A 14824-nucleotide genomic window follows, 5' to 3' on the forward strand; every position below is an offset into this window, starting at 1 on the left:
TAATAAGACAAGAAAAGATGCTTGAGTTGAATTCTTTTAATGTTTAAGAAGCCCCGCCTCTTACATAATCCATGCCAAACAGCAGACATAGCAAATAACATATTTTTCAATATTTATTGCATGGTTAAATGATGTGTGTGTGTGTGTGTAGTTCAAACTATACACATATACAAAACATACAATAGGTGTTTGTTTTTTGGTGGCAAATTAAATGAATGACATGGACTATACCGTAACATGGCCAGCATGTCGACTTTTGCATTTAAGTTATCGTAGTACGCTACAGTTGATAAGACATCAGGACATTTCTATGACTATACTGCATCTTACCTTGGGAAGATGATCTTAAACGTTTCAAACCCGTGGTTTGTTGCTATATATAGTATAGTAGAGTAAGGCATTACAAACCTCAGTTAACCTTGATAGATAATCGGTCGGCTACACATGTATATATCACAGAGGTTATGAGCGGAGGTGAGGTCTTGCCTACTGGTTGGAATCTGTGGTGGGGGAATTTTCTGACTGCTCTTCTTGACTGGTCCTTCGTTCTCTCGTCAGGCTTGGGTCTGAAAATCCTGGAGGGTTGAGGATATTGGGAGATACAGGAACATTTGTAAGGGAAAAAGAAAAAGAAAATCTCATCTTCATCTGTCTCTTTATGAGATTACTCTGAATTTAATAAAACAAATCATTCCCTAACATTTAATTAAATAATGTCACCCACCATTGGAGCCACTTTCCTTCCATTGGAGCTTGTTGTCTTCGGTGTGTCGTGTCCACGTGGAACGGAAGCTCACCAGCTCTGCTGTGATGTGGGCGAGACTCCACTGCAGACCTCTGGAACTTTCCTTCCAAAGATTACTATTGAGAAATAACAGAGTGCTCTCATACCAGACCTTTTTAGTTTCACACCTTATTCTAAATTTATTTATTTTCTTACTCATGCCGACACAAGGAGGTTCTGATCTGATCTAAAGGCAAAAGTAAAGTGTGTGGTTCTCATCCCTATAAATAAAAAAGATATCATAGGATTTACAAATTAAAATTTGTAAACCAATTTGCTTCATCGTCTTAGAGCCAATCCATTTCCTCCACAGCAGATAATGGTTCACTTCTCCATTTTCCAACATTCACATTACATCCATTTTAATTGATGTTACGCCCAAAACACTCATAATTCAGAACAATAATGCAACCCCTTTGCACCATGCTGAAAATACAAACATTTCAGTTTTAGGTTGATTTAATGATTATTATTTATTTTCAAACTTTTATTTGTGACTCTTTATTTATGCTTTAAGATGAATTTAAGATTTGGCATTTATAGAATCTGGTCATGTCAACTTGTAATTATTTTGTGTCGACACATACACTTTAACATTCTGTACATTAAGAGAAGCATTAAGAACATGGGGTTATAAAAATTGTCAATAATACATGTTCCTTAAGTTCCAGATCAGAGGATCACAGTAATTTCCTTTCCTAGTATAATGCTCCCTGATTAAGCCTTGCTCACCCTCCAGCCACCTCATGTATAAAAGTCTAGCTCCACCACTGCTGCTATGGCTATTGCTTCATATTTAATGAACATTAATGCTGTGTCATAGGCTCCAGTTTTCTGTACGCATTAATTCGGTGTCATAGCTAAACTTTGTATTTTTTATTCCAAAAGGTATATTATTGTGACTGTGGTACATGTTTTGTCTGTGTGAATACCTGTGTCTGTTACAGGGGTCTGGTGGACCAGGATTCTCCTCCACCAAAGGAATAACAATCTTTTCAGCCATGTCCGTCAGCAGAGAAAATGTAGGATATACAATGAAATCTATAAAACCTGCAGGAATAAATGCTGGCACATTAGCATGTGAAAACAAATCTATTATAATATTGTGAAGTGTGAATAACTTTGTAGCAGAAAAGAAATGCAAATGAGTTCAACAATGGTAGTAAATTTCATTATTGTAATACTGAACCTTGAATAAAATCTGTACTCAGTTCACACAAGGTAAAAAAAAAAAAACATCACTGGCAAGAATAAAGGTTTTGGGAAGTGTTTGTCAGACTCACCAATCTGGGACTCAGCTACCAGGGTGCTTTTTCGATCACACAGAGGAGAGAAGGGTAGGTTGAGCTCCGCCTCTCTATCACCCTCACAAAGACAGACAGAGAGAGAAAATATCTCAAAGGGCATCCCACTCATTACCTGAAAATAACTTTCTAAAGGTTAGCTGATTCCGAACCTTACAAGCAAACAAAATCATCTAAGAAACACAAAAAACAAAGGAAGCATTTCAGAGAGAGGTTTGTAACATCTTATTTTTAACGATAGCAGAGCTCAACACCTACTCAGGTTCTTGGAATATTTTAGATTCCACAGACTTTTAAGGTAGCTGCAATAGTGAAAGTTACAAAATGCTCTTTACGTGACCTCAAAATAGACTTCCTGCGAAATCTTGGTACTGCATTTGACAGCATATCATTTAATGAAAAAGACAGGAAATTGTATTACATGAACTACTCTGTTTGTTTAAGCCCTCAGCCTATTTTGTAGGTCACCGCTCGAAAATTGCACACTCATAAGGAAATGAGTATACATCTGCAACCACAAGGTGTACTTGAATACTTTGGGTGTCAGAGTAAAGGGAACACTTGTTAAGATGCGTAAATATCACTACATGTGCGACTGGTGAAGAGCAAATGAAGATGTCACGCCACAAAAAAGAAAAAGAATTCAAGCTCGCCTAAAGAAAACCCAGGATGAGTATGTTTGGAATGATGCAGCTGCAGCTCTAAACTTCTATCAAACCATAGCACAATATGTGACCATTATCTCTGCAAAACAACATTTTAGTTTTAGTTTGTTTTAGTACAGAAAGTACAGACAAGGTCTCATTTGGCATTTTCTCATGTATTAAATGACTTATTTAATGTTGGTGTCACTATTAGTGTTTAATGAAAGAATTCATGGCTTTGTTTCAAAGTTTCAACTATATATTTCCTGTTCCAAAAACAAACACAAGATGGCAGGACTGAGCTGTATCCCAGTACCAAGCCTGTTGTAATTGTAATGCTTCCCCAGGGTCCTAATGTCCGTTTGAGACGCCGGGAATCATTTGAGTGTAACACAGGAAGTCCGTCTGACTAGACAGAGTGTGGTTTTCGCTGTAGATATCAACTTTTTGACGGAGAAACATCAAAGGTAAGAGCAGTTTTACAACAATCGTTCGGCGAAGCGTTTTCTGTTGTCTTTATGCTTTGGTTTTTATCTCTCTTTCTCTCTTTGGTGTGGAGTGCTTTGACGTATATCCTCAGAATCAGTGGAGTCTCTGCTTTCATTTGAGTTGTAGCCTATGGTGTGTGTTCTGGATAAAGTGTTGTCAGGTTAGATCCAGATTATGTGGCGAGTGGGTTGACACAGTGGTGCTGTATGAAGTTTGATATGTAGTTATTCATTTAGTTGTTATTTGAGCTGTGTTTGTCAAATTTAAAATAGTTTATACAGTCTTGTTGTTAATATATATTTTGCTGTTTAATTTTATGTGCACCATCACTATATTATTTTGTGTGTAATGCAGTGTTCCACAATATTTTTTACCCCGAGACTCTCTGAGTCCCCCAGTTGGGGGATCATTGGGGTTTTCTTCCATATATACAAAATAAACCATGGAGGTCAGCAGTTTTCTGTACTGGGACCATTACCTTTAGCCTCATGCTATATATTTAGATGACACCAAAGTGTATTTATCACCAAAGCTAGATAAATGAATCAGGTTCTTTACCTGTTATTGTACTTGACTTTAAGTTCTCCAGACAAACACTGTCATTATTTCTCTACACAGTCAGTCTCCTGATGAATCTATCACAGTTCTTACCTGCCTGAAAAACTCCTCCATCAGGGCTTTAGTCCAGCGTGAATGCAGTGCCCAGGGCTTGGATGGATGGCTTATGTCAGCCGTGTGGAGTAACAGAGAAAGGGCTTTAGGTTTATCAATCCTGCTGGAGAAAGCATAATTCAATCATTTAAGTCAAATGTGTGTCATGCACAGTGTGAATAATAGCACGGTCACGTTGGCATTACCGCTCTTGTTGTTGTAGGCAGGATTTCATGGCTTTGACTTGGAGTAAGTGGGAGGACATGTCTGTGGACAAAACCATCTCTATAACCAGTGATCGTAGCTCCCTACACACACACACACACACACACACACACACACAAAGATATAGAGTTTAGTACTTGATGAGAAAAACGTAGTGGAGGTGTAATTTTATTACATTTCAGAGCCCTTCAATAAATACAATATTCTAATACTGTATCAATCATACTTTATATCAAGTATCAACCTTCATGAATGTGCAAACTCTATATACAGTATGAATATTTTGACAGTATACACTGTAGTCCATTGCAGACATTATAGTCGAAGATTTACAGTGTAGAATATGGTCTTATTTCGTTATTGTAATCCATAACTTTCAACTCTACTGGTTCTAAAGGGCTGGCTGTGAGTCACCAGGAGGTCGGGGGGGTCGATTCCTAGCTCCACTACTCCACCTGCCAATGTGTCCCTTGGCAAATTGCTTCTGATATGAATGGGTCATATAGATGTGTGATAGAAAAAGTGCTGTATAAAGATGAATTGTATGAATGAGGGTGTAAATGGGAGAATAGAAAAACTACTAGTGTGGTCTTAAAGACTTGAAAGACCCTAAAGAAATACAGACTATATATTTTAGAGGTTAACATATGTACATTCTATTGTATATCACAACATTGTTGACTTATGAAATGTATTTTTCAGTCCTGTATACTACAAGTACTGTATACTGTAGTTTACATTTAAAAAAAAATATATATATATATATTTTACTGAAAGAACTGTAGTTTTAGCAAGTCATAGTAATGTATGGCGTATGTGGGACTGACTACTTACTGTAAGTAACAGCTGGCTTTTATGGCTGATAAAACTTAGGGTAAACTTTGTAACCAAAAACCTATTTTGAGTGGGTACAATTGAAGTTTCAGTTCATTTTCATTGATTAGAAATCTTGTCATCTTACATCCATTCTTCTCGCGACAAATTCATGAAGATGTTCATTTGCTCATTCTGCAGAAGCCGAAATGCAGCACTTAGGTGATGGCTTTCCTGTACTGATCGGTCGTTGTATGTCAAGGCAAACTCTGACCTGAAAAACAAAGTCAAAAACAAGACACTGAGAGAGCAAGAGAGGGTAGGGACTGAGACAGATATGAATAGATGGGTTATCAATCATACATCCCTTGTCCAGTCATTTACATAATCTGAAATAATGAAATCATTACAATAGAAAATAATGCTTTGAAACTGAATAATACATTGTTGTGCTTGTGTTCTCCCCAAATAACCCCACAAGATAGTTTGTTTTCGGGACATGTGTTTGTTTGGAATGATTCACTTGTCTGGAAACTATTTATTTGCACGTTTAATTTAGCCGCGTGCAGTGACTGTGATCTATGCCAGCCAGCCAATTATAATTAATGACAAAATGACAAAGTGAACATTTAGACACAGGCTCCTCTCATCCTGCAATTAACAACAAATGACATGGTTATTTTGACACTCTATTATAGGAAACTTACAGTGCCCAAACACACAAGGAAGGTTTTATGTTACAGGCGTTTTAGCTTTTGAGACATGCTTTTTGTGGACTAACACAGAACCTTAAAAAGTCATTGAGCAGAGTCATGCAATGCCCACAGCCTTGAGTTGAGTTTCTGAGCTTTGTGGATCCAGAGGCTGCACGACACAAAGCTGTTTGCAGTGTCAAATGTTGGTGAATGGTGAAACTGTAGGAGGATAGTGAGAAATGTCTTCTGCTACAGGAGATGTTTTCAATATTTATTTTTCCATTATGAGGATTTGTAACTAACATAAAGTCAGTATTTTTCATGCCTGTAGTCGGTGAGTGTTTGTCAGTGTGTAGGTGGAGAATGACTTTTAGATAGATGCTGTTTGGATAACTGTAACCAAGACATGTTGTCTTTGAATGAGTAGGCATCTTTGTGCTTTAGTCCCAAAGTAAAGCATAATGATGATGATGGGTGCCATGAGACTGCGTTCTTCAGTCCTCTTATGTGGAAAATCAACATCTAAAAATACTGTGTTTGCATTAGCATCTCTCTCTCTCTCTCTCTCTCTCCCTCTCTCCAGTTTTGCTTTTCTAATATTTTACAACAGGATGTTGCATCAGTATAAATAGCTGGTGCTCACACAGAATACAGCCTCAGAAAAGGAGCTTACTTTGTGTGGATGTGAAAGTTGTTTGTAGTTCCTGTGTGTTCGTAGTCATGGATGGCTGCGGCAAATAGTGAAGCCATCACCTCGAGCTCTGTCAGCCAGTGCTTTTAGACAGAGAGATGAAACAAAGTATCAGAAATATGCTGTCGGCATAGCAGGCTATATATAATATACTTCAACAGGATCATGTCAACTGTGACCAAATACAACATGAACGAGCCACACTGTTCCACTACACAGATGTTTCCTCCAATGCATGGAAATAGTACTCAGTTGTTGAGTTAGGTTTGGTAGCAAATGCCAGTGTTTTATGGCTTTTTAAAATGCTTCGCTTTAAGATGAATTTATTGTGGAGAGATCCAGTACCACAAGTCCTGTGCGCAGCAGCAGGCAGTGCATTGTTTGCGTCACATCAGCAGCATGGATGTGACTGTGGTAAGGGTTGTTGTGTGTGCAATATCCTCTCTCGAGTGCAGACAAGAACTCTGTCAGGCAACCGATGGGTATCTGCAACATGTACAGCATTACATTTAAAAGTCCAGCATTCAGTGGGGCAACACCACATATTGATGAGACCCAATATATCTACTCATTATAACACAACAACAGGGTCCATTTTAATGGGCAGTGAGAAAAGTAATATTATTTTAACCACAAACTAACAGTACAGAAAGTGTGCCATGATGTGCATTTTAAATCTCAAACTGAAAGACCTTAAAACGGCTGTTGAGCTCATATCTGGTGACTAGCTCAAAGAAAATAGTCTGTAGTGCGTGATCAGAGCTGGTCACGTTCAGAGCGAACACATCAAAGTTCCAGCGGTCAACATCCTGAGGGAAAAAAAAAGGGAAAGTGGTGGCGTTAATAACGCATACTTGTGCCGCGTATACTGGCTCTTTTGTGATGTCCGATTTATTTCATGAACACACGATTCACTGTGAGATTTATGATTAGTTGGGGCTTACCCTGAGGCAGTTTACGACCGCCACAGGTTGGTCGGGCATGGCTGCAGTGTAGGCCCTCTTGAACATCCTGGAATAATGCAATGTTTATGTTGAGTTCAGCTAAAGTTCACATGTTGACACTGTGCAGTGAACTCGACTCAGGGGCTGTTTATAAAATTTATCCAAAGTCCCTGTCCCCTTTTGGAAGGATGTTTTCAAGAGAGAAGGAGGATAATGTTTCACAGTGCGTTAGAGCCGTCTGTATTTTGTCTGTAACATCACTGTATGAACCTAAATTAGAGTTATAGCACTTGAGTCATTTACAATGGAAGTTCTATGGTACATGATAATCGTTTCCTGGTATTATTACATGTATGCGTCGTAAAGGAAACACAGAGCTGTGCTACAGAAGCTGCATCGTTACTGTAAACATTCTGACACAATTACACAGGATTTGTTTAATGTTTGTGCCAAAAATCACTTGGCTATAATAGCATCAACCCTTTTTTATGATCCCAAAATACATTACAATGAGCAAGTGTGTTGATATACCTCTCCACAAATATCCCCGCCTGCACTGCATGGACGATGCTGCGGAATTTGGGCTTTTCATCTGTGCGTCGCGCAGGCCGCCGCACCCTCTGGGTGAAGGTGGACGCCAGCCAGTCGGTGACCTCTGAAGGCACGCCGTCGGACTGCAGCTGCTGAAGATCGTCTTCAGATTCCAGGCACTGCCTGTGAGCGCAACCAGGCACACATAGACACAAATACTGATTGCTGTGGTATGAGAAAGAAAAATCTGTAAAATAATAAAATAAAAGCAATATAGGCAGAAATGTATTGTGTAGCCTGGACTTCTGCACATTTCTGTCACTGGCTAAGATACTGTAGAGTCCAACAATGAAGTGTAATCTCTTTTTCCATTATTTTTAACCATAAAGCATGCAGGTTTAAATAGACTGTGAAATAGAGACATTTTCCCTTTTTTTTGCCCTCTTGCTCTTTCTGTTTGTCTAGAAAGGTATCCTCCAAGGGGTCATGGGGAGCTGTCATACCCTGGACTTTTTTGTTTTATTTACATTAAGTTTTTAATGTTTTTGAGAGAATTACACTTGGACAGAATTCCAGCTTTTATCGTGTATGTAAGAATTGACAGCAACCATGTTTAGACATTTGTAGGATAATGTCCTCAACCTGAAGTCAGAGTCCTGATAAAAGTATAAGCTAGTGCAGGGGTCACCAACCTTTTTGAGACCGAGAGCTACCTGAAGGTTAGAGAATAATATGGAGGGCTACCATATTAACATTTTATGCAGTTTACCATTTAAATGATAAATATTATGCATTCAATTGCATACACATTAATTCCAGTGCTTACTCCTAATGATTATCACAGTTTTTATAAACAATATCAAGGACATTTTACTCAGTGATCATATGGATACATACAAGTGAGGTGAAGTGAAATGAGCCCGCGGGCACCTCGTTGGCTGCTCGCGGGCTACCAGGTGCCCGCGGGCACCACGTTGGTGACCACTGAGCTAGTGGATAGCTTTGACCCATACCTGTTTCCCAGTTTAAGCCTCATTTTCAACATAATTTCCCCACAATATTGTATGCTGCTGTCAAGCTGCTGCAATTTCCATCAACGCACTTGCCTGAACATAATTGCTGGTCTCTCGTCTGCAGTCCCGCTCAAACCAATTAAATTCTGGTGCTGGAGGGTAGACTGGTTCTTCTGTTATCACTAGCATACTGTGCTGCTATCGTGTCACATTGTGTTTCCCTATTAATACATCTGATGCTTTTTAGTCAGAATTTGACCTTTTTTTTTTTAGTGTTGAGTTTGTTCCAGGCCACAGGAGAAACCCACATTCAGTTACCGGTGGTCAGCCTGACCGTGTGGTACTCAGACAACTAGAGAAATCACTCAGATCACGCTGGTCCACTCAGTTACCCACTGTGTAAAAATAAATCATGACCCAGATCAGTCATAACCTACATCCTTCCAAATATATGGTGGAGACAGAGAGGCTACAAGAAAGAGGTGTGAAACTTAATCTAGAAATAAAAATACAAAAAATAAATAAAAAACCTTGTTCCATCAAGGTAAACTGCCTCCAGTAATGATGCTGTGAAATCCAGATTCTTTTTGATGTCTTCAAAGTCGACGTCTTTCTCCTCCAGCTGCTTCAGAATGCCCCTCAACCTGAACAGAAGCAAAATCATTAACGTGGAAGTGATCAAATCAAACATACCCCTGAAACATGCCCAACGTTATAAAAGCAATAGGACATTTTTTTGTGGAAATGGTTAAAAGCTACACCTGCCGTAAACCTTTACCCACAGTGGGTGCAGTCATAGAAGAAAAGTCTATTTGAACAAAATGGCAGCCTTCTAAACAAGAGCCTCTGAAAACTGTCAGGAGAAAGTGCAAAGGTCTGAGAAGTGACATCAGGTTGAAAAACTCCTCATGAAAAAGTTCATTTGGAAACAATTTAAATGCCAAGTTGTTTTCAGTTGCCAGTGGCAAAAAAGGCATCATTAGTGCCAAGTTTTCCATGAAAAAAAAAAAAAAAAATTCCCATGGTCAGGGGCTTATGTAACCCATATTTTGTCAAAGTTGGCTCAGTGAAGAATTATATTTTTGCATTTTTGGGACACATTCTGCTCTCGTCTGAAAATGTTTTTCTTGCTCGTGGTTCAGAGACTTTCATCAAAGAGAAATAGTCAGCAAAGTAAATGCTTAGACCACATGTCACCGACAGTGTAACCCACCTGCAGTGTGTTTATGCAACCTCATCTCAGCGATAAATCCAAAAGCTTTCATACACTGATGCAGTGTCACGTGAACGTTCTCTGGAATCTTCCTACTTTGATAAGATTTTATTTTCTCCCTGGCTGTTTGAACAAAAGGTTTATTTGATATGATAACACATTTGTGCCACAGATAATTCCCCTAAAACATTTTGGGCTCTCTGTATGATACCATGAACAATTGTGTTCCAACTGTGCCAGGCTACGCTGTGGAGCCGACTCCTAGGGAGGAGACGCTCACAGCTTTTCAAGTGTTTATCACGCTGGCAAGAGCTTTCAAAAGCTGTTGAGTCATAAAAATAGCATGCGTCTGAATACCACTGCTCACTTTCAATCTCAAGTAATCTTTTGTGATAACGCAGTATTTTTTTGTTTCGACTGTTTGCAGTTGGGGGCCACATGGCGGCATAGTGGCTAGCACTTTTGCCCTGCAGCAAAAAGACCCAGGTTCACAACCCGGTCTGACTGAGGGCCTTTCTCATGTACACTTGACAGGTTCTCTTGTTACCTCCCACAGTCCAAAAACATGCAGAGGTTAATTGGACACTAAACTGACCATAGATGTGAATGTGAGTGAATGGTTGTTAGTGTCTGCGTGTTTGCACTGCTATAGATGGGTGACCTGTCCAGGGTGTACCCCACCTTTTGCCCCATGTCAGCTGGAATTGGCTCCCGCTCCCTGCGACCCTCATGTGGAGGATAACGCGCTAGACAATGAGTGAGTGAATGTTTGCAGTGGAAGAGCGTCTGACAGGACGTTTACAGGAAATTTCACGTCAAGTGCACTTGAGGAACTTTGTTTACAGAGACAAAGGACACATTTCCCTTTTGCTTGGACATTGTTTAATCTCCACACTGCGTAGTGTCATCCTGGAGGGAATCTAAGTGCATATCAGAAAGTGCTATAAAAATCTACACTTTTTGCCAGCACAATTCTCTATATAATGTATCTCAGAACAAGAAGAAAGCGGAAAAGTTAAATCCATACCAGATTAGCAAGTGAAAGGTGTTGTGGATTATCTCGTGTGCATAGCGAACTCTAAAGAAATGTGTCAGTTTATGTTCTAAATACTAACCCAAAACCACCAAGGGTTTAAAGCTATGAACCCCGCACACACTAATAAAGCAATGTGTTTCTCAAAACAAAACCACATGACCCATTACATCTGCAGCACTTTTCCCTCCCACTGCAGAAGCATGAGCGAGATGTGCAACCACTGAGAGCAACAAGTGTTTGTGCACATGCTGATAGTCAGAGAAAGTCTTGAATGTAAGAATTAACTTCTTTTTTTCAGCATATGGAGGATGTGTGCACTCATGAAATGCATTTAAAAGCCACCGCATTATTACCACATCAGTGTTCACTGCATGGTGTGGTTTTTACACATTATTTTCTTTGATACAAAACAAGAACAGAATATGATACAGACTTTGACCAAAGCAAACGGTACCTAGCTGTGTTCATTTCAAAGGTTTAGCATGTTGGCTTGAGACCAGTAAGCCTGTGAGAAGCCAGACGTGTAGAAAAACGGATTCTTACGATATAACCTGTACTCATTTTAAACCCTGCCTTACCTAGAGATGGGGATCTGCAGTCGTTTTTTACGGATTCGCACAAGTTCAGCCATTCCACACTCAAGTTGTCCCCAAATAGACCCCAGAGTTAAAAAAAAAAAAGAAAGAGGAAAAAAAAGCTATAAGATGAAAAAAGAAGAGAGAAAAATTGTTGCAGAGAAATAGTAAGCAGAAAAGTTCTCCAAACCACCAACACAAACTTTGTTCGTCCTGAGACAGACTTCTGTTTCAACAGCTCTCCCACCCACTTCTGGGGGACCCACTACAGTTCACTCTGATTGGTTAGGCAGGCCTAAACTGTGTGTGTGTGTGTGAGAGAGAGAGTGAGAGAGAGAGAGAAAGAGAGAGAGTGTGTGTGTGTGCGCTTGAGAGAGAGTGTGTCTTTGTCAGTGACTGTTTGTGTATATGCATGCACCCGTTGTGTGAAGTGAGTTACTTGACCTGACTCACTGATGAAGTGTTGACTGCGAGGCTTTCAAGCAGTGTGTACTCAAATCCCAAATGAGAATTTTCCACCACAGCCGCAAATCAGGGAACTACACAGAGTGTCTTTGAGTGAAACCCACCAGAGTCACCCGAACCAAAATACATAAACAAAGCCTGTCCTCAAAACCCACAACAGGCCAATAGATTTACTTCTGTTTTTGGTACTGCTGCGCACTTAAGATGCATTCAATGAAATTATATTTCTCTTCATTACGATAACATGCTGCTTTTTTTATATCCCTATGTGAGGAGACAAAAGTCATCGAGCAAAAACTAATTTGTCAAGACATAATTCAGACAAACCTTCAGTGACACACCCGGCTGTGGCGGCTTCAGTAGACAGCACAGAGACTCCGATCATATACTTCAGGTCCGTAATTTACATTAAGAACAGAGCCAAACTGGCATGGCTCATAAATATCTCACAAGTGTTTAGGTAGCACTTAAGAGACTCAAATGAAGTCACTCTTCTGTCCAATGAGGCATCATAAAAGGAGAGCAAGTCATCTAAACAAGTTCCTAAATCCATTAATGTTTTTTGTTTTTTTCGTGGAGTACTGTGAGAGCACGACCATGGCTTGGGAAAACCCCTGCCTGCTGTCCATCTCCCTGCGTGTCCTGCTTTGACTGCTGGGTCACGCTAACTCTCAGACTCCCATGCTCTTTGACATGGCATGGCATATTGCAAAAGTGAAGTGAAGTAACATTACGACATATGGTTCTCCATCCCATGTGTCACTTTAGGTTGCCTGTCTCCCACCAAAAGCAATGTATTGCGCTAAAGATAGAGAATCAACACTCACATCGTCATGTCAAATGAAAAGTATAAGGGTAATTCATGCAGTGTTGCTTATATCCAGCTAAAACCCTTTTGTTGGGTTGCCAGCCTTTCGTATAATAATGTCTTTTTCTTTCCCTCTTCCCTCCATTATCCTCTCAGTCTCCCTCTGAAGATGATGAACATACTAATTCGGATCTTTTTCTGTCCACTGAGTGACCCGAGCCAATTATTCTCGCCGGCCCAACACTTCAGAGAGAGAGAAATCTGGCTTTGTGGCACCATAAATCACACTGGGATGGTACGTGACTCTGCATGGGAATGGGATATTTAAAGGGCCGGGGATGCTGGGAGGCACATCGAGTGGTCCTTTTGATTTTTACAACAGTGAAATTAGGTTTTGTATAACCAAAATTAAATCCTAACGAGTGACAACTACCACAGTTTCTTTTTCAATTACTAACCCACTAAAGCATTGGTAAACACAGGGGCTACCTTTTCAAAACCCTTCACACAGTCTGTGCAACAGTTCATCTCACCTGCAAAACACACACGTCTCAAAATAAGCTTCCAAAAAGTTTCTCTTTGTTTCTATAGAGTCCAATGTGGCTGAAGCAGAAATGCATCATTCTGTTTTGACGTCAAATTTAAGTGTGCTAGCGTTTGAAAAATGTGCTGCAAAAGTATAATGATTTGAAGTTTTTTAACAATGTGACTTGAAAAAATTGTAATATACTTAAAGATGAAAATTCTGCTTACATACAGATGCCTAAGTAAAGGGGAAACTACAATTAAGTAATTGTAACCTAATGTTACTGCTATCACTAACACTGACACAAATCATCACTGCACCACCCACAGCACATTTACTGAGTAACCTTCTGTATCTGTACAGCCTGTAAACACACAACACTATCCCATCAGCAGAATGACAAAAATAATCATATTTAACATTTTTGCATAGAAATAAAAAAGAATTAAACAGATGCTGACCTTTCCAGTGTGGTTGTCCATGTCGCAAGACAGAGATGTCTATCAGCTGCTTTGTGTAGCTCACGTGTCGGTGTCATGACCTCTGGCTCGGAGTGCTGCTGCAGACCATGTGTGTGTGTGTTTGAAAGTGTTGGAGAGAGTTGAGAGACTCACTGAGCTTGTGCTTCTTTGTTGCTAGAAATCCATCAATATGTGATTTGTCTGCTGTTTGAATGTGTATGTCTTCTATAGTTTATGTTAATCTACACTGTTCTGTTTAGACTCAGTGATACATGTTGTCCCTCCCTCTGTATATGTATAGACGGCTACATTTGCAGTGTGTGTGTGTGTGTGTGTGTGTGTGGTGTTATCTCCTGTGTTCCACTAGTCAGCAGGAAGTACTCTGCGTCACCAGGACAATCACGGGAGAGTCTTTATATCAGGACCAGAGTTTCCACCATTAACTCTCCTCAGGGTCTCAGGACATGATCCTCTGTGGAGCTGCAAATACAGGCCATCTGCATGCAAGGCCTTAACATGCAAACAAATAGTGTACATTTATAATCCTTCCTGTTTTCCACACCCCTAATATAAGACCTAAAATATGCTTTACTTTCCTCTTTGAATAATAAGGTAGGAATAAAAACAATCCCAAAGAGTAATACAACTTTTTCTTTAATACCCCTGCATCATGTCACAGCCCATTACTGCTCCACAAGTACCAACTCATAAAACAGTTCAAAAGTGAGTTACATTTTATTTTATAGTCAACTTGGCATACACGACATACTAGACTCACAAGTGCCCACAAGAGCAACAACTTAAGATTTATATCCGCTTACAGCGACATCGTTTGTTACCAGACGTCACACAAGTGTTGATGTTCTGCTCATAAATGCTAAAAATGGAAAATGGGTGAAACGGGAGGCAACTAAGGCCAGTAGGCTGAATTTTTTTTTTTACAAATAAAATCTGGA

General features: G+C 39.7%; 1 protein-coding gene across 4 annotated transcripts; it reads right to left on the bottom strand.

The window, feature by feature from the left end:
- Window positions 1-21: 21 nt before the first annotated feature.
- LOC122768743 (calcium/calmodulin-dependent 3',5'-cyclic nucleotide phosphodiesterase 1B-like) lies at window positions 22-14197 on the bottom strand. 4 transcript variants are annotated; one of them, XM_044024944.1, is made up of 14 exons: window positions 13869-14197; window positions 9315-9428; window positions 7772-7954; window positions 7241-7307; window positions 6989-7105; window positions 6642-6782; window positions 6279-6379; window positions 5059-5184; window positions 4079-4180; window positions 3873-3993; window positions 2068-2149; window positions 1717-1834; window positions 725-861; window positions 22-575 (listed from the first exon to the last, which is right to left on the bottom strand). In XM_044024944.1, exons 1-14 carry the CDS (start codon window positions 13943-13945, stop codon window positions 487-489), a joined length of 1575 nt encoding a protein of 524 aa, XP_043880879.1. In that variant the 5' UTR covers window positions 13946-14197; the 3' UTR covers window positions 22-486. The 4 variants fall into 4 exon arrangements, with proteins under 4 accessions (XP_043880879.1, XP_043880878.1, XP_043880880.1 ...); XM_044024943.1 differs by having other exon boundaries at window positions 3873-3996; XM_044024945.1 differs by lacking the exon at window positions 13869-14197 and adding an exon at window positions 11612-11863 and having other exon boundaries at window positions 3873-3996.
- Between the last annotated feature and the right edge of the window lie 627 nt (window positions 14198-14824).

Source organism: Solea senegalensis, linkage group LG4, assembly GCF_019176455.1.
Source record: "Solea senegalensis isolate Sse05_10M linkage group LG4, IFAPA_SoseM_1, whole genome shotgun sequence".
NCBI classification, from domain to species: Eukaryota; Metazoa; Chordata; class Actinopteri; order Pleuronectiformes; family Soleidae; genus Solea; species Solea senegalensis.

Coding starts and splice junctions, on each gene's coding strand:
- LOC122768743 (XM_044024943.1), bottom strand. CDS start 13,945: ATGACACCGACACGTGAGCTACACAAAGCAGCTGATAGACATCTCTGT. Junction 6,783..6,988: donor AGCTCAACAGCCGTTTTAAG/GTCTTTCAGTTT, acceptor TACATGTTGCAG/ATACCCATCGGTTGCCTGAC. Junction 1,835..2,067: donor GGTAGCTGAGTCCCAGATTG/GTGAGTCTGACA, acceptor TTATTCCTGCAG/GTTTTATAGATTTCATTGTA.